This window comes from Crocodylus porosus, unplaced genomic scaffold, assembly GCF_001723895.1.
Source record: "Crocodylus porosus isolate Cpor-Errol unplaced genomic scaffold, CroPor_comp1, whole genome shotgun sequence".
In the NCBI taxonomy this organism is placed as follows: domain Eukaryota; kingdom Metazoa; phylum Chordata; order Crocodylia; family Crocodylidae; genus Crocodylus; species Crocodylus porosus.
Window position 1 is genome coordinate 38,143,673 of NW_017728911.1, and position 20,005 is coordinate 38,163,677.

Below are 20,005 nucleotides of genomic sequence, written 5' to 3' on the forward strand. Positions count from 1 at the left end.
GGCTCCCCCGGCTTTCTGATAGACACATGGGGCCCAGCCGGCTCGGGCTCAAAGGAGCGGCTCCAGCTCCAGATACAATTTTTATATTGCAAATTTGCTGTGGGTCCCACCTGTTTTGCTCTCCCTGACGAGGCTGGGTGGGGGAGAGACGGCTCAGTCAGAGCAGGATCTGGCCCTGATGCTGCGTCCAGTGGGTTTGCTGCCCTGCCCGCTCGTGTGTTGGTTCCCTGCGCGCGGACCGTTGTCCGTTCACGTTTGTCATGAAATCGGCTACGTGGTGTGAAAAAGCTCTCTGGGGTGGGAGGGAGGGAGTCTGAAGCAAGGACAGGTCATGTTTTGCACACGCAGGTGATGCCGTTAGATCCAGTTCACGTTGTTGGCTCCTTTTTTGAAATCTTTTCCTTTGAAGCTCTGAAATGCTTCTGAAAAGGCACCTTGGCTGCGTGGAGTGGAGTCTGCGTGCTGGGAGGGAGCAGGAGCATCGCGTGCTCTTGTTCTGCTATAAGCCCCCATGAACATTGCAAGATCCTTTCTGAGAGTGGGAAGGGACTGCGGCCCCAGGGGAAAACTAGCCCCGGGGGGAAGTTTTAAAGTCATAATAAAGTAACGCCACAGGTCAGCCTAGCTTTCTACCGTCGCAGCAGCTTGCTGCCAGGTCCGGGAGGGGGGACCGGGAGACCACACGTTCCTTTCGGCAGTGCAGGGGCACATGGCGCCGCTGAGTTTTAAGCAGATCTTGAATTGGGAATTGCTGGTGATGCCAGGATACGAGTTCCCAGTAACACTTGTTTTTGGTTTTTCTAGAATGTTGCATTTTAAAAAACTCATTTCTATAATAGCGTAAAATGAAGACAGCCTGTGCCGTTAAGTGGTAAAGGGCTAGGCCGTTTGCTCGATTAGCTCTTCCACCCCTGGGTAGTCCACAAGCTCCGTAGGGGGCTTTGATCAGGGCTGTCTTTAAGCACATGCTTAACTTTAAGCATATGACTGTTGGGGTCATTGCAGGATTTAAAAGATGGGGCCCAGGCGAGTGTAGGAGGCCCTCCACTCTAGCTAGCAGGGTCCCGGGATTGGGGATTGTCGCTGGCGAGGCTGCAGTCAGCCCGGCCTGTGATGCTTTATGTCCTGGGAACAGGGCCTTTTTATTGGTGCTGTGCAGTTTTTCAGGCTCTGTAGCATGCTGTGCAGGGAACGCTTGTTAAATCCATGGGTATGCTTTAAATGGGCTTATATTAAACACGTGACCAGAAAGTAAAAGCCAAGCTTTTCAAAAGTGACCTGTGATTTTTGGGCCCCCCTGGTTTTGGGATGTCCAACCGGAGACTCTTTCAAGGGGCCTCTTTTGCAGAAGGCCTGCGCTTGGCACTTTCTAAAACCCCAGCCCTGTTAAAGGTGGGTTTTCAAAATAACCAGTGGCTTTTGGAGATTTGAAGGCCTAGGGTTATTTCCACGCAACGTTTCCTCCGTGTTCTCACTAGGGATTTATTTGACCTTGACTTGTTATTGCTTAGGAGGGAAAACTTGAGGGCTTGACTTTTTTACCTGATATAAAGCACTAATACAAGGTTTTGTTCCTCCAGAGTCTCCTCCACCTCCTTATTCTCGGCTGTCTCCTAATGATGAGCAAAAGCCACTGGGTACGTATTTCCTCTTTACAAGCACTCATGGCAGTCTTTCTTCCTTGTTCACAACAAATATTTTGTATTATCTCCTAGTGGAGACATGTCCACTGTAGAGCATAAAGCACATGCCCGAATCTTGAGGCCTGGGCTTCTGATTACTGAACCAGCAGCAGTTGACCAGTTGTAGGGAGTCAAGGAACAAATATCAAATGAGTCATGTGGTTTTATCCTATCCTAACTACCGCAGGCTTGATCTTATAATGCACTTTTTGTGCTACTGGCATGTTTTCCAGGGTAATCTCTTGATAGTTGTATTTTGAATGAAGCTGCAGTGATTTTCATACCTGACATTTTACACTGGACGTCAGGGTAGGATGGGAGATGCAACTCCTGGCTTCTCTTCCCGGCTCGGCCAGTGACCTGCTCTTTGACCCCAGGCATGTGTCTCTGTGTAAAATGAGAACAATGATACTTACCTTTTATGAGTTGCTGGAAGGATTTCTAGATGAAGAGCCAGAGTGGAAGAGCTAACTATTATTTATTGTAATGTTTATTCAACTCAGACACAGGCCCTTTCAGCTCCATCCTGTAAAACATTTTAAGGAAATCTCGCTTTTCCCTGTGAATTATTATGACTTTGTAAAATATCGCCGAAAGGAGCTTGGTCAAGTAGGCTTGGCATACAACGCGGCCCACTTTAAAACTGGCAAAATTCAGCTGAGTCTGTCTTCCAAAATATATATTATCTTTGAAAAAATTTAAAATAACCCTCAGTAGACACAGTGCCAAATCCTGCATTTGCCTTCGTGGTGCTCAGCGCCCCTCCAGGTAAATGGGCGGTGCCGTGCACCTCGGAGGGGAGCAATTAGATGCGTCCGTTTTGATACTTCTCTGTAAGCAGGGGGTTATTTTGTGCCAGTTTCCAGCACACTGAATAGCACTTTGCTCTTCTGTTTGGTCAGTGGTTCTGGTTTACAAAAGAGGAAGAGAGCAAAGAGGGTCACCAAGGGAAGGGGGAGGTAGGTGACAAATATGTTTTTTTACAGTAAAAAAAAAAAAAAAAGCAGCTTGGCACATGCGTAACGTTAAGGGCCTAGATAGAGGTAGAGAAGGTCCTGTCCCAGAGGACACGAGAGTGGGAGATTGTGGGGGGGACTAAGGAAGGTCAGGTCAGGTCCAAAGTATGGGGTTAAGTTTACAGGGTTGGGCCCTTGATACTTTTCGTTAAAAAAAAAAAAAGCACAGCAGCAAAACACAAGAGCCTGGGTTGTCATTTGTAGACAGCACCCATGCAAAGGCCTCGCAGGAAATAAATCCCCCTTCCTGGTCTTGAGCCCTGGGGTACAGGTGCGCAGGACTTGCATGCTGGCGCTCTCCTGGAGCAGGTGGGAAGGGCCAGCTGATGTGAGAGACCAGCAGCAAATAGCTAAGACCCAAAGTCAGCAAAATGAGGGAAGAAATTGTGCGCCACAGGTTCCTGAGTCCTCGCGCATTGTGCAGGGGGTGTAATTTGTATCCCCTGATTTTCCTCTGAGCCAGGGGGCTCTTTAAGGCACAGCCTAAACAGTCCGCACTGCCTTTTACAGTTGAGCACGGTGCTCTTCACTGATGGTGGGTCACCCCAGAGGGGTTCAGAGTGTCCTAGAAAAGACAACATGTGGCTGCGGGACCGCCTGTTAGATGTAGAAAAAACCCGAGCCCCATACCTACTCCCTTCAGAAGCTGCGCGTGCTACAGGCAGGGGAAAATCGTGAGTGATGTGTGAATTTATTAACACAACGGCCAGCGATTCAGGGAGATTCATGGCTTTGCTTGCTTGCAAAAATGATGGTTAATCTGTGAGCAAACAGTTGAGCACTTAATGAGAAAGAGGGAATAACAACGGCTCTTAACTTGTTAAAACAAAGTTTCCTTAGCTTCAGCAAAGAGGAAGGAAGGAAGGAAGCAAGAATAAACAGCTTCAAGAATTTTAATGGTGATAATTAAGGATAGTAACCATGAATTGTTTGGAGGCTTAACATAACCTTATCCAGTAAGCACCAAGTTCCTACTTGTTTGATTCATTGAGCTGCAGTTATTTTTGTGGTCAAAGCAGTTGGAACTTTACATTTTGCACGTCAGAGAAGGAAAGTTGAGTGCCTGCTTCCTGCCTGGGGTGCATGGTTCCTCCTCGGTAGGCATCTGGCAGGTGATGTGGGCTGGTGGAGCCCTGAGTGCTCAGACGGTGCTTGTGATGCAAACGTGCTAAATGCTCTTCTTTTATTTTCCAGATCTATCAGATTCCACGTTGTCTTACACTGAAACAGAGGCCACTAACTCGCCAAACATCACTCCTGGAGACTTCTCAGGTTGGCAGATGCTAATGTTCACAGTAGAAGGGCTGTTGTATTGAGCTGCGTGAAGCCAGCTTGCTGGTGTGAGCAGGAAAGCAGAATGAAATAGATGCGTCTGTCTGAGAGCTTCTTGGTGACAACAGGGAGAAAAACAAATCAAATGCCTGTTGAAGCTGATGGCTCCAGTAGAGACTGTCATGCCCTGGCTGCTGGATGAAAATATTGTTTGTGGTGTGATTTTACTTCTCAGAAAAGGAAGAAAATTCAGGAAGCATCTCCATGCTGGGATGCATCTTCTAGCATGCATGGCACGTACACGCTTGTTCTCTGGTAGACTTCTGCCTTGAGACAGAAGGGTGGGTGAGAAATGGTCTGTGAGCTACAGGCACTGTTTCACAGGGGTAGTGAATGGGGATGTTCTCATGTAAGGGTGACAAGTGTGTTCTTGAGTGTTTCGAGTGTGCACAAAAGGTATTTTAGGGTGCCGTGTGCAGAGCCTTGCTCTGGTGGGCAGAATTTGTCCCTTTCCTCCCATAAAAGCCTTTGAAAGTGCTGAGCAAGAGCTTGCATAGTTGGGTCCATCAGTCTTGCTCCTGGGATGTCTCTACTCAATCTGTGCAGCTCCCGTTGGCTTTCTGGGCTTACACTTGGGCCCAGTGCTGTGATCACGTCATGGGTTTTAGGTCAGGGTTGGAAGGTGGAAACCACAGGTGGTATGCTGATTTGGGCAGGAACCCTGCTGTATTTCCATCCCCAGGATAGCTCCATTGACTTCAGTGGAGTCACAGACCAGCCCTGGTTGTGTTTTCTCATACGCTGTAAGTTTTGGGGTGGGAGGGACCTAATTGGCAAGCTCATCTCTGGTTTTCGTGCACAGAATGGCTTAGTATGGTAGACGGCGAATCTCCGAGGACAGGAACAAATGCTGGCTAAGTGGCTGGCACACCCTTTACTCCAGCCATAGGGCATCCGCCTTGCAAACGCAGACAGCTTGCTCGTTCGCTCCTGACATTTTGCAGAATAGCGGCTGATGGATCCCTCCCTTGTCCTTCTGCCAGCGCGACGTTGTCTCCTGCCACGGGTCCTCTTGGCTTCCTCGTGCGTTTTTGTCACAACTCGTTCTCGCCGTCTGTTCGCAGTTGCCCCAGGATCACGTAGCTGAGGGCCAGGGCCATTTTTAACTAGCCTTATTAACTCTGTTAATACAGCTCCTGTGAAGATTAGCCTCACTTGCTGCATCTGCTGGCAGGGCCACCACAAGCAGTTAAGGCTCCCTTTCTAAGCAGGCCCAAACGCCAGCGCTTTCCTGTCATTTGTTTCCTCAGTGCTGGTTTTCCTGATTATTGGGCTTCGAGGGACTTCCAGTCGGAGAATGGGAGCTGCCCCTAGGGGCACACACGGACGGGTACCGGCCCGAGGGGATGCTCTGCGTGTGCTGGCAGCAGCACAGGACTTAGTTCCTGTTCTTGTCCTTGTCGGGCTGTTCCAGATCCCTGTCCCCACTCTTCTCGTTTCACCGTGTTAAAGAGTTTATCACAAGCCTTGGAGGAACTCTGAATTCCTCAGGATGTTTGAACAGCTCCAGAATTCACAGAGGTACATGGTGTTGGCTGGCCCTGCTGGGCTGTAATAACCTCGAGTTTTTCTCCCTTATGAATTTTTCATCGCTCTCGTTTCCCTTTAAGGTTCTTTTGATACCGTTCAATACGTCTTGAGGTTTCTCTGGACTGAATCGAACATGCCTGATGTTGCTTTTGTTGTGCTGCCAATTGTCCCTAGCAGGGGAACAATTGAGAGCGGGGAGCTGGACCATTTGGAGCTGCGTTGTTGTAAATACGTGTATTCAATTTCTCACAAAAATTCCTTGTGCTCTGCAAATGTCCTGACGCCCGCAGCCTTTACGGCAACTTGATAATAGCCATCCATCGTAGCAGCAGAGTCTTAAAAACCGAGGTCTTGTGAATGGTGGCCGACTTCTGCAAAGAAGGGCTTCTGGCAGGATTTCTGTTGAAGAGACATTTTGACTTTTATTTGAACAGCATAATGATAACATGCGGCCAGATTGCACTGAAACTGGATACTTCTCTCCCACTGTGTAGGTTTAAATGGTGCAACTTTTAATAAGAGTCTGGGGCCGGTTGATGTATTTTCCCCCAGTGGCCATGATTACAGATAGAGGATAAGAGCTCCGCTGAAGTTAACCCGTGCTTGTCGTCACCAGGAACCGAACATCTTTACTTACAGCGCAAGTGCAGTGTTTTGCTCGCTTTCGTTTCCAGTGCAGCATCTTGGATCAGTTTGAAGGATATACAGCGGTGTGTGAAAGACGCACAAAGCTTGTGTTGCCAACGCCCTTTCTTGTATGTGTCTAAGAAACTGAAGTGTACATTTACCTCCCGTTCCAAAAATAAGAACATTTTGGATCTAGCATCTAGCCACTGGTATTTATTGCTTTAGCTCTGATCATCAAAGATGCTTTTCCTTTTTAAAACCACAAAATTCAATTTCTGGATAACAGAGAGATCTATTCTTTACTGGCATTAGTGTAGCCGGTGAACTTCCAGCCCCTAAGTTTTAGCAAGAAGTCAAAAGGTTATCTGCACCACGTTTGTAAGTTTAAAAGACTCTTTTTGAACTTGACCTTATTTTCACGAAGACAGCAGTGATTGCAGGACTCTAGGAAAGCCTCTAATGACCCTGCAGGTCCATCACAGACATTGAAAGATATAAGTAGCTTAATTGTAGCAGAGGAAAGGGTATCCGAAAGCCTGTCTCTCTCATCTTTTCCCTTTATCAAAAGCCCTCTTAGGATTGCTCTAGAAAAAGAGTGTAGATGTGCATCAGGCTCTCGAGGAAAGCTTTGTACATTTATTATGGAAAAACTGAACACGTCTGTTCCATGCAAACAACCACAGCTCTTGGCAGTGCAACCCCTTGAAACGTTCTGAAAACCGGAAGGTGTCCTGACAGCTTGGGCTTGATCCTGGGATGAGACTTGTATACCTGCTTTAATCTTGCATACCATACGCCATGGGCCATCTTGAATGATGGGGTTGAGGGTGAGGCTGTTCCAGAAGCAGCCAAGTCAACACAAGTTGAAAGCACAGCACGGCTGCGGACTTTGGTCGCAGGAGGGCTTGTGTGGCCTGCAGCAGCGCGGCCAAGGCGGAGCGATGAGTGCAAGTAAAACTAGACTCTGCTGCTGAGTGCAGACGCTGCTTGCACGAAAGAGCCCTGTGCAAGACAGTGGTGGAAAAGGGGTGGGCAAATGCTGAGTGTCTGAGGAGGTGTGAGGCTCGTGCTGCTCTTTTACGGGAAGAAGGCCCTCAACCAGGCTTTCCCCCCTTCGGCATCCTCTGCCTCTATGTGCACAGGGACCTTGGCACCCATGCCTCAGCACGCTTCTTGATACAAGAGCAAGCTCCTGGCCCTGCCCACCACCATTTTTTCCCTTGCACTTGAACATACGGTATTCTGCCTTGGAGCTGTGCTGCATCACACCTAACTCTTCAGAGAGAGGCCCCCCCGCAATCAACATGGGACCTGCAGGGCTGGGGGGCCACCCTGGGCTCCTCCGAGAGATAAAGTGTGGTCACATGGAAGGGGGGGTGCATAAAGGGCAAACAACTGAGAAACCAAACCTCAACCTGTGAGTCACTAGTGATAGAGCATTGGTAGGAAGTTTGTTTTGTTTTTTCTTCAGCACCAAATGCCAGGAAACTTGTGCCCATTAGCCCTCCAGGCTTGTAGAGGGCTGTGCTGTTGGGGAAACTGGTTCTTCTCCATGGGGAGGTGCTGGAGCAATGGGAACCCTTCCTTGCCAGGACAGTCCTGCATGGTGGGATGGTGGCGCTGGATTTCTGCGCCCTTCCCCGGGTCTCTGGGCCCTGGCAGGTGTCTGCTGTCCTGACAGCTGATTTAAAGGATGTGAAGGAGAATCCAAACCCGGCATTTTCTTCACTCCCTGCTCCGAAGCACGGTGCAGGCTGGCTGTTGGCGCGGTGTCTTAATTTAAATGAATGTGACTTGGTGGCAGTGTCAGGTTTGCTGCCTGTGTTTGGAAGGGTGTGAGATGGGTGCTGGCAAAAGCCGAGGCTGCTGCTGTTGTGAGTTGCCTTTTTGGAGAGCCTGATTCCTCCAGGATTTCAGCGGTGGGTCTGGCTGCTTAGGTCCTCTCTGCCGCTCTGCTCTTGGTCCTTAGTTGGAGGTAGTGAATCAGACATCAGGCAGGGCAGCACCTTAGAGAGTAACTGGTGCAGAGAGGCAGCAGATTTTGAAGGTGACTCATTTCCCAGAGGCTTCAGTCCTGAAAGGCAGTTAGCACTTGAAGCTCCCCAGCACGTCAGTAGGAATCGCAGCTCTTCTCCGTACCTTTTGGGAGCTTACCTCGGGGAAGGCTCAACACATCCTGCATTTTGCTCTTCTCCCGCTGCTTTGAGAGGATCCAGGTTGAGGTTTCGGAGGCCTCAAGGCAAGACCATGATGGTCACTGAGCTCCGTGACTTTCCACACCCCAAAATAACCCCACAACTGCGCCTGGGAGCTGGCACGTGGCACCTTCATCACCCTTCTCGACCTGCTTCAGTACCACGAGTGCTATGCAAAGGCTCGGCAGGATGTGGTGCCTTCAGGCTGCTGGAGTTTCAGTCCCTTATAAAGATCAGCTGGGCTTCGGGAACTGGGGACATCTGCTAGTTCATGGAGCTATGAATAGTATTTTTTCTGCACTAAGCTTTTTCTCAGCAAAATACACCAAGTTGGTAATAGTGAAACATTTTGGCAACTTCTTGTTGAAATGTTATTTTGGAGACAAGGTCTCTTTTTAAAGAAAATAGAGAAACATTAACAGTGGTCGGTCTCAGCCCCCTCCAAAGAAACCAGCTTGATTTCTGGTTTGGATTCCCATTTTGAGATTCCCTCTACATTTCTTTTTTTCCTAAAAATAAAATATTTTGAATTTTTTTTAAGTGGTCTTGATGACCAAAAGCTTTTGTTTTAGACCTTGTTGCAGTGAAGCATGCTGGTGACCATGCAGTTCAAGAAAAATGTACACGAGCTAAATGATCTGTGAGCTTGTTTGCTGAGCTGGGACGGACTTGCTCGGAAGTTGCTCTATGAAGTGTCAGATGGCTCGGCTCGGTTCTCCTGGTGAGCGAGAAATGGCCTGGGGTTACCCCTGCAGCACTGGTGACTGCTAAATGCTTCCTATTGGTTTTATACCTCAGTTTCCTCCTCTGTGAAATGGGTAATTACCTCCCAGGAACCCACTGGAGCTTTGTTCATGGGTTATTCTGTGGACATGCTGCCTGGCCTCCCTCTGGAGCACGCCCAGCCACATGCTGCAAAACCCAAAAACAAGGCAGCGCACCCACCCCTGAGCATGTGCCGACAAACATGCCTGAGAGCTTTGCCAGGCATGTGCCCAGGGCTGCTTTGAGGCTGCTGCACTGCCTGGTTTGGGGAGTTGGCACACGGGGAGAGGAGGGCGTAGGCAGGGTGCGCTTCGTGGCCGTGCTCTCAGGCGGTGCAGACATGCCCTAAGGTCTCCTGATGGGTTTGGGTGAAAGGTGCAAAATCCTGTTGTCATTATTGCCATTCATTGTGTTGTGGCAGGCCGAGGCCTGGGGCGACAGCTGTCCTTCAAGCCAGCGGAGCTATCGGGACAGCGGTTTCTTTTGGAAAAACAGTAGGAGGGCACAAATATTAGATGCAGGAACAATGTGTGAGATTCACCTCGGTGCTTCACCACTGTCCAACAGCCCCCCTGCAGGGAGCTGCATTTCAGCCCCGGTGCCCACGGCCTGCCGGGCTGAGATCAGCCAGTGCATCTCCACCGAATGTGTTTTAATGAATAATGAATGTGCTGTGCCTGGTTCACTGCTGGAATCGGTGCTGAGCTTCTGCGATGCCTGCTTTTCCTCCGGGTGAGCAGCCAGTCACCAGAGCAAGTCTCATGTGTTGCTACATGCCTGGTCATGATTCCCTCTCCATCGGGGAAAAGCGCAGGCCTCTGTGCAGCAAAGTTGGTTGGGCTTGTGGAAATTCGTTTGCAAATCAAGTGTTTGCCTTGCAAGCTTCTAATCCTGTGCCCCCGTTTCCTTTAGAGAAACTTTATTCCCTTCTTTAAGCGTGTGTGTTGTATGCAGAACAGTACCGCTGGGGCCAGTACTGTGCAATGCAGCCTCCTCTTGACAAACTCCCGGGGCCAGGAAAAAGGTTAAATGGAGAGGGTGTTCGTAAGGATATGCTCCATCACTGCGTCCAGTTTTGGGCTCCACAATTCAAAAAGGATGTGGAGAAGCTTGAGAGAGTCCAGAGGAGAGCCACGCGCATGATCAGAGGTCAGGAAAACAGACCTTACGATGACAGGCTGAGAGCCAGGGGACTCTTTAGCCTGGAAAAGCGCAGGCTCAGGGGTGATCTGATGGCCACCTATAAGTTTATCAGGGGTGACCACCAGGATCTGTTTGAACGTCTGTTCACCAGAGCGCCCCAAGGGATGACGAGGTCGAACGGTCACAAACTCCTGCAAGACCGTTTCAGGCTGGACATAAGGAAGAATTTCTTTACTGTCCGAGCCCCCAAGGTCTGGAACAGTCTGCCAGCGGAGGTGGTTCAAGCACCTACATTGAACACCTTCAAGAGGAAATTGGATGCTTATCTTGCTGGGATCCTATGACCCCAGCTCTGACTTCCTGCCCTTTGGGCGGGGGGCTGGACTTGATGATCTCCCGAGGTCCCTTCCAGCCCTGATGTCTATGAAATCTATGAAATTTTGCTGCGGCATAGTCATGAAAACAATCGGTTCCTGCTGTTGTGAGTGTTAGGAAGAGAGGGCTTCTCTAAACAGGGGCTTCATAATGAGGTTATCCAGTATTACGGATTGGAGGCAGATCCAGCTAGGACAATGCCAGCCTCCAGCTTTGCTTTGGAGTCGTCATTCTTGGATGGATGGACGGATCGAGTCTGGATTCACCTGGAACTATAGAGATTCAAGTGCAATATATCAAACAATATGAAGAAGGAAAGGTGGGTGGGTGGAGAGGGGTGGCAAGAACTATAGAGATAGGAGAAAAGATGTTAGTTGAGAAGTGGAAGGAATTGGAGAGCCGGGGCGAGCAGAAAGCACCTCCAGACAGGCAGGGGTTTGGCAGGAGGAGGCTCTTGCTGTCATAGGGGCAGATGCTGCGGAGAGGAGCAAGGCACATGCTGCTGGGTTTTTTTGTTTGCTGGGGCATTGGGTCAGGTTTTTCAGTGTGTCCATGCCCTGAGGAGTTTGCTTTCTGTGCATGTTCTAGCATGCTGCTATGTAGGTAGGCACGTGTGTCTGAAACGGGGACTTCTGCATCGGTACTGGCGAGAAGCACATTTCAGCTTCCCACGGCAGAGCCACGCTCCGAGGGACAGGACTGAAACGTAGGCACGTGATCGCCAGAAGCCACGCGAGCATCACGGGCTTGCAGCCACCCAGGAGTCCCCGGTGGAAACAAATAGATGCTTCAAGCAGGGCATGACACCTGGAAAAGATCGTCCTGTCTGTGGGTGGCGCACAGATGGGCAAGAGGGGAGAGGTGTTAAACGAACGGTGCCCAACATTATTCACCCCCATCCTGATGTGGAGGGACAGGGAGAGGGGACCAGCTCTGACCTGGCAGAAGGAATGGGCGGGTGCTGAAGAGAGATGGATGTCAGCGGGCAGGAAGGGCTGTTTCAAAGTAGGTCTTTCAGTGCCTGGGCAGTGTGGGCAGCAGGGCTTGAAGCGGGGTGGCTGTCTGGATGGGGGAACAGTTCTTCACGGGCTGAAGCAGGGAGAGGGCAGAGGACTTGCAGCAGTCATCGGGGGGAGCGCATCCCTGAATTATAACTCGTAATGATGCTCAGGCCATTTCCTAAGTGCAAAGTGAGAAGGTGATTTTTTTTTTTTTTTTTCCTGCAAGGGTTTAGGATGAGGTTCAGAGAGCCGATTTTAAAGGCCAACGGCTGGAGGAGCTTTGCTGCTTTCCTCCTCCTCTTCCCCCCTCTAAGAAAACAGACTGCAAAGATTTATGCTAACAAGGAAATCTATGAAGATCTTCTCTGTTAGGAGTAGGGGGAAAAAGCCTATAAATATGTAAGGCGGATGTGTTGGGAAACTGGACAAACATTAACCTTTCCCGGTTTGAAGAGAGATTGTGAAATGACCCGTTAATAGAAAACCTGGTATTTTTCTCATGAATTGGGTTGGGTGGGAATGTCTTGTTAGTGGTGCAACTTTTTTGTTTCAGGATGCCTCTGCCATAGTCCCTGTTTTCTGGGGTTCAGCGTCTCCCCTACCTCCCGTCATTTGCTCTGGGTGTGGGTTGGTGGCCCTGGATGAAATTGTGCTTTGCCCTAGATCTGATGGAGGCAGCTTTGCTAGGCCTTGGTCTCGCAGTTTATAACGCCCAACGCCCTGTGGGTTTTGGTGGGCTCCACTCTTACAGCTCTGCTGATCTCGTGCAAATCCCCCAGTCTGCATATGCTGTGTTATCTGTTGGATCAGGCCATTAAGGAGTAAAATTATAGAACTGTATTTTTTTTTTCCTCCCCCCCCCCCTTTGTTTTTTAAAGACATAAATTAATTTGGAAAAAGCAAATGCCGGTCTTTGCATCCAGTTTAATCACAGGCAGATGTTTATTTGGGCCTGTAATCGTTTCCTTTTTTCTTTCCTACTTAATTCTAGGTTAGTTGGCATGTCTTGCTCTGAGCAGTCTATAACAATCAGGGCTTGGCTAAAAAGTTTTCTTGTCAGGGTAGTGCGTTCATTGCCAAGAGCTACTACTTTGATGCAAAAAAATACATCCTGGAGGTGCTTTGTCAGATGTTTTTATATTAAACATTTTTCCTCCATAGCTGTAGTTTGCCAACGGGAAATAAGTGCATCTATTTTCCAATTTACTTTAGAAAATCATCTTTGCTTCTTAGGAAGGTTTTCTCCATCTGACCCATGCAGTTCTGTAAAACTTTGACGGAGTAATATCATTGCATGACGAGTTGAGTTGCCGTCTCTCTCCTCCCCCCGCCACAGCCATGGACAATAATGCACCTTCGCTTTGTTTTCATTAACGGGGAAATTTTGAACCGTGTCTGGAATTTGACATCAAAGCCAACGTTGCAGACTCCAAGGTGAATCATTGCTCAGATAACTAATTAATCTTTAAAAGGAAGGTTAGAGAGAGCCTGTGATAATGGTGCATATGAAATTTTGGAATATTGTTGGTGGCAGGGGAAAGCAGAATTACTTCTTCCACATGAGATTTTAAAATCTTTCTGGGTTGACACCAAATACACCAAGAGCTAACAGGTTTAAACAAAGACGCTGGCAACTGGATTGAGAACGGTATCTCCCTTTTCTTGGTGGCTCAGAAGACACCTGTATTACTATTGATATAACAATACTCCAGCCTCGCTTCACCTTTGCTGATGAAATGTATTTTCCAGAAGACTGAGAACACAGCAATGGGCTTTGTAGCCTGCTCAAGTTTTAGTATTATATCAAGTGTGCCCACAATAATAGTGTGCGGATATGGGACATAATGTAGGATAGAATAGTCCAGTAGACCTATGTAAAGAGGCAGCTGGAAACATTGTTCATAGCCCCAAGATATAACCTGTACGGCTTCCAAATGAGAGCAGAAGCACCCTAGATTGTGATGAGTATTTCGAGCCCCATAGATTACAGCCGGCTATTTCCTAGGCAGCCTTGTTGCTGCATTGAAATATTGCAGTGCATCACACACTAGGTCACAAAAAACTTAACCTCAGAATTTGTGCCAGCTGTCGTTTGTGTGTGCAAGAGGCATGAGTGGCCATGCCAAGCTTGCGAGGAGCATTTAAGGTCTTGATCTTGAAGCCCATAAAAAAAGAAAAAGAAAATACTTGACATGCCTTTCTGGGGTCATCTGACCCCAGCAGTCTTTCCTGCCCAAGTGCAGCGGGGCTGGATCCTGTGATCTCAAGAGGTCCCTTCCAGCCCCTGACATGTATGAATCTACAAGAAAACCGCTGTTGGGAACAATCGGAGCAGGAGGCCCTGGTTTTGAGGCCTCTTCCGATCAGGTATTGGAGTAAAGAAACTCCCCCGGTAGACCTGCTGCTCTTGGTGAATTCCCGAGGGGAATCGCACCTGTCCATGTCCAGTCTACCTGCTTTAGGGCCCAAATGTGACGTCTCTGGTCCATGAGCCAGGGCGGTGCTGTTTGGAACTAATCCTCGGAGGTTATTGTCGTGCGTGCAGTAGGATGCTTATAACAAAAAGACATAATCACCCCCCTGACAACTACAGTGTTCCTAAGAAAGGGGCATTTCCTAGTGCTGGTGACGGTGGGGCATCCCATCACACTTGTGTATGCAGAGATGGCGAGGTGGTAGTCTCACCCCGATTAGTCTGGTTAACAGGCTGGAAAGGGAAGCTGGTCAGGGGCTGTGTTCTTGTAGTGGTGTGGAAGGGGGAGGCTGGCTGAAGAGCAGCCAGTTTCACCTCCCCGGGCATGGATATGTGTATGCAGCCTGTGCCCATGCAGCGCTTTATTTTCTGTGCATTTATGAGTCACTGTGCAGTAGCTGTGTATAGTGCCTTTAGTCAATCCTTCGGGCCTTTGAGTGCAGGTATTGTAATACTAGTTATCAGTAACACCGTGACACTTTGATCTGCCACAGGCTCCCATTCACTGTCCTGGGCACTCTGACCCTGACCCACGGAAGGGCAGTTTTAAGAAGACGAGACTGAGGCAGAGTGGGAGTAAGGAAGGATTGCCTTCCCATTGCACAGCTGGGAGGCCAGGATGTTCGACGAGTACGTGACTTGTCCAGAGATGCACAGGGAGTAGAACAGGGTTTTCCTAAATCATATTTGAGTATCATAACCACAAAGCCTGTCTCCTCCATTATAACCATTATCATCAGCATCATTTTTTTTGCAACTGTGTAGAACTTCTCTATGTGCCTCGGCACTTAAAAATGCGGAAAATAATCATTGCTCCCATTTAAAACACGGGAAACGGAGGCACGGAGCAGTGATGTTACTTGTCTGGGGTCAGAGAAACACTGGGCAGCAGAACTGGGCCTAGAGTGCAAGTCTTGTTGGAGCTTTACCTGTCCAGCACTTCAAAGCTCCTGCACAGGCCAGGCTTCTGCATTCACATTTGTGCACAGAGCTCCCATAGATTTAAATTGCGTTTGCACAGTTGCGCCCACAGAGGCAGGTCAGATGCTCTCGCATGCACGTTGTCTCCTGCTTCCAGAGAATTTGTGAATTGTTGCATCGTTGTGCGCCAGCATCTCGCCTCCGTTCAATAACAGCAAGGGAAACCCTCTGCAGATAAACCAGAGGTGAGCTCCTGCAGTACTGCCTGTATCTGCAGACAGCCTGAAACAGCAGCCCCAGGAGGGTCCGTTTTGTGTTTTCTGCCATGATCAGGGGTGAGGTCTCTGAGGTAGGGCTGCCATTTCTTTTTAAGTAACTTAGTACTGTTCATTTGAGCGGAAGTCAGGGAGCCGCTTCCTTCCTCCCCCCACCCCTTTCACCTGGAACTGGGTCTCGGCAGTTTCTCTGAATGTTTTCAGCGTAGAAGTTCCCTGTGTAAGTACAACACCCAGATAAAATATGTTTTTGTCTCCATTTTATTGAATAGTCATGATGTTTGGCCTTGAACCACAGAATAATTGGATCTCTCTTTTCTCCAAGCACCTAAGCATCGCACTTAAAAAAGAAACATCAGGAAGTAAGCACGTTTTTTTTTGTGTTGTTGTTGTTGGTTTCTTTTTTTTTAAGAAAGTAAATGAGTCTAATCTTTCCAGCCAAAACATTACATTCTTGCACCCTGTTAGGAATTGGATGTGGCTTTCTAGGTAGTAAAAAGTTTGTTTGATGTAATTCCAGTTGCGTCTTTTAAATAGAACGTATCTGATGGGACAGCTTTGTTTGAACTTTACTTTTTTTTTTGCATACGAGTGTTTCACTTTGTACATGGATGTGCTGCATACAGACACACTGTATTTATAACTTCTGAAAATGGTGTATGTTATGAAGGAGAAATGTTGGCTTTTTTTATGGGAACTTGTAGAGAGAAGCTAGTCTTCAGAGTTACAGTAATAGATTTTTTTTTGGTGCTTTGATGAGTGAGAGGTGTTTATAGGCTTGATTCATAACTGAGTTACTAAGGTTTTCCACGGAAATAACTTATTAAATGTGTGGCACTCACCGAAACGATTGAAGTCTGTAGATTTGGTATTCATCAAAGGCACCTCCTTTCCCGGATGCCAATACCTAACTCAGCATTTTACCTAGGGAGGATGCTCGCATCTAAAAAGGAACGTGTGGTGTGGGAGCGGGAGACGTGTTTTAGTAAGGAAGGAAAAAAAAATCTCCCAAGACAAACTGGAAAAAAAATAAAAGGACTTCAGAGAAAAAAAACATCCCCCGTTCTTCGGCAGGCCTGATGGTTAAACCTGCCTTTTTGGAACAGTGCTTATTTGTGTGGATTTGACTTTGCTAGTGAATAACTGCAAAACACATCCCTTGCCATTCCTGGCCAGGCTGCCGAAGGCTTTGAACTACCTCAAGTCCCTGGAACCACAGGTTAAATTTACTGGCAAAGCAGACTCTGCTGTTTGTTCTTCCAAGGAATTTGGGGTTGAAAGAGATGATACATGTGTGTTGTTATTTGTGCCCCCCACCCTCGTGCCAGGCGGGAGGCACAGAGGGGCTGCAGTCCTGGTCCCCCGTGCTTGGGGTCAGCAAAGAGCTGCTCTTGGTCCGTGCCCACCACCACGTTATCCTCTGTGGGCGACGAATGCAGCTGGCCCCACGAGCGTTCCTGTGGATGGGCTCCTAGTGGGGCTGAACACACAGCAGCCCCTTCTGAAGCCTGGCTCGAAGGAAGGGGATCTCCGAGCTTTCTTCACGTGATCAGGTGAAACTCTACTCTGTAATATGCTGCTCTGGTTCAAATATCGCAGGAAAGGGCCTGGGTGGCTGAGACGCTAGAGCCTAGTCCTGCCCTGAGGTCTGCACAGAGAGTGCCACGGTGGGCTCCTCATTTGCAGGATCTGGACCTCGGGTAGGGGAGCGAGCAGCAGCTTTCTTGCAGAAGCCCTCTCGCTGCCCTTAACGTGAGTTAGGGTCTTGCTCTCCTCTCTGATCGGGATCCTCAAATGTCAGGGCAGAGTGAGTTGCGGCACTGCTTCCTACCCCGAGGCAGCCCCTGTTGGGCTGTGTCCTGGGACCCCCTCTTGTCTTATGGTTGCATATTGCAGCAACCCAGTGGTCACCCTTCCAGGGGAATGTCTTCCAGGCCTTCACCAGCAGGACACTGTTTAGTTCCCTTGCAATTCGTGCCTGGCCAGGAAAGCATAAAGTACATAAGTGACCCCAGGCCCCTTGAGGTAAAGATGGAGGCAGTAGGCACAGAAAGGGACGGCATCGCCAACATTTTCTACATCCAGGACAGACGTTGTGTGCAAAGCGCTAGCTTGAAGTCCAGCGGGTAGAGATTCTTTATTTACCGCTGTGCCCTTTACGGCCCACGTTTTTGCTTCAGTCACTTCCTTGAGAAAGCAAGCAGGTGGATGGGGAGGGAGGGTTAACCTGAAGACATCATTACAGGGAGGGCCGTGGTCTTGGAAAGGAGTCAAGCAGAAGGGCGGGCTGGCGAAACCCAATGCAGATAAGAAGAGTTGTGTAATAAGTCATCCTGAGGCTGGGGCTTTGACTGGTGAAACCTGCTGAGTTTATGGTTGGCTTTCTTGCTTCTTGTGATCCCAGTTTGTGCAAATACCAGCAGCGGCAGGCTGGGAGGTAGATGCTGTCTTAAAGTGAGAGCTCAGTTCAAATTCCCTGCTGATGGTTTGTGTTTTATTTTGTTTTTTTCCCCTTAATTTATCATTTAAACCAAAATTGCAAGTTGAGCTGGAAGGTGTTTGCAGTAGTGCACATGACTGCCCAGGCCCAGAAGATTCAGGTTCGAACCCTTCCCCAGGGTTAAAGTTTATATGTAATTCTGGGCGCACAGTCAGTCCCGAAAACAGCCAAACTACTTGATGTGCCAGCCGACAGGGTGCTGAGACCTTATGTTTTTAGCTGAGCAAACGGCCCAGGCTTTTATTCATGCCTCCAGAAATAGTGTTGATGTCCATCCCTGAATTCTCTCAGGCCATAAAATCTCTTCTTGCGTCTCCAGTTGGATACACAGTCTTGTGGAGCACAGTTTCTGCGCTAATGGTATTTGGCTCCACCGTCTGTAAAGGACTGTATGGACAGAAGGACTGTGGGACATCAACTAGCTCAATTTTCTGCTTGGGTAAAAGGCAGAGGCAGGGTGGAAGTCATTGGAGCCACATCCTGACAACAGCCAAGAATGTGGCTCTTTTGCGGACTTATTTTTATTTATTAAGGTGGAAACCTGGGACCATCCCTGGCCTCCCTTTGTGCAAGGGTTTTAGGAGCTTAGTGTGCTGTGGAGGTTGGACTGGATAAACCCTGATGTCCTGTGCAGCCCCAGGTTTCTGTGGATCCTGTTGGGCGTTGCACTCAGGCTTTGGGATGCAGTAGCTGAATCGTCAGAGTGCTGCAGAGCTGCGAGTTCAGACTTTGCTCCGGGCTCGAGGCGAAGGCTACCCCCTGTGCTGTCCTAATTGTCAAGGGGCACCTGGTTCTTCAAGGCTGGGGAGCTGGAGGCGGCCAGCTTTGCTCCTACAGACCGGGGACGGATAGTCTCTACTCTTCCCATGGAGGGACAGGAAAGTGTAGGACCATACAACGTACTCCTGCTTGCATCGTAGCATGATGTAGCAGCTGTGGAACAGCCCCCCCGCCTCTGTGTGTCCAGGTGAGAGGATTACTCGCTGCCTTCCCGGTGCCTAACTCAGCCTAAGCAATGACTCTTTTGTCTTCAGAGGACATCAGGCACTTGAAGCCCCTCACGGTCATCATGATGTGAAGGATTTTGAAACTCTCCTTTCCATGAGCTCAGTCTCTAACAAGTTGTTTTGAATACAAGGAAGCTGGCTTGGCTTTGGCATACGGTGCTATCACCCGCAGGCGACCCCAGGACACACACTCATGGCTTCTCAAACTATCCCGTTTGCTTCTGGAGCTGTAGGACATGCGGCAGTGGGAGATGGCAGGGTCAGATCCATTTAACTCTGTTTCCCTGGGTGACCACCGTGTTTTCCAGGGCACCATGCCGATTTGCATGTTGTCTCGCCACCTGACCAGTCCTCTCTCAGACCATAGCTTATAATAACATTTGAGTTATATGGCTTGTATTAAACCATGGGACTTCAAGACCAGAACCCCTTATAAGTTACTTAAATGTCTAGACTATCCAAGGAGACCATTATCCCAAATCCTCAAGCTTGGGAAGCAGTTCCATACAACTCTTGCGGGGAGTGCATCTGACTAACCAACCTGTCCCATCAAAAAAAGAAGATGCACTGGCAGACTAGTTATTTTTCTGATTTTTCCCCACCCCCCATGTATTAGGGCCTTGTTTCCTGTGCTCTTTTTTTTTTCCATGTTGGGAGCCAAACCATGTGGAAGACTTCACAAATGTCAGTTGTCTGCTTCCTTTGTTGCTCACACAGTCCGATTCACACAGTTGTCGCCCGTTTGAAAGGAAACCTTGACTGAAGGGGAAAGCTCAGGGCGAGTGATGTGACTAGCTGCAGGGGTGATGGAGCCTATGGCCGTCCCGGCTGGATCCTCAGCTGGGTGTAAACAGGGAGAGCTCCTTTTGCACCTGTTGAGTAGCTGGCTCTGCAGGTGCCCAGTGCACAGATGTGCCGTTCTGCAGCTCATCTCCTCCTCTGCAATGTTTGTCCCTTTGACTGCTGCAGCCAGGCGGCTCCGGACAGCTGAACACTTATCTCCTATTCTTGCTGGAGAAAACGGGCGAGCGCTTGCTTTGGATCCAGACAAGGGTCTGTTTGTGTGAGGATGCTCTGGGAAAATGTGAGTGTGTCCAGCCCAAAGAATGAGCTGGTTGATTAATTTTTTCCAGCCCGAAGGCTCAGTAATCTCTGAACGTCCC

General features: G+C 48.9%; 1 protein-coding gene across 1 annotated transcript in view; it reads left to right on the top strand.

Annotated features, from left to right (window-relative positions):
* Positions 1-20,005, top strand: part of SMAD6 (SMAD family member 6) — a 74,944-nt gene that overhangs the window by 5,758 nt on the left and 49,181 nt on the right. Inside the window, exons 2-3 of the mRNA XM_019533192.1 lie at positions 1,554-1,637; positions 3,893-3,970. Of these exons, the coding sequence (XP_019388737.1) occupies positions 1,554-1,637; positions 3,893-3,970 (162 nt within the window). The remainder of the gene's footprint in view (positions 1-1,553; positions 1,638-3,892; positions 3,971-20,005) is intronic.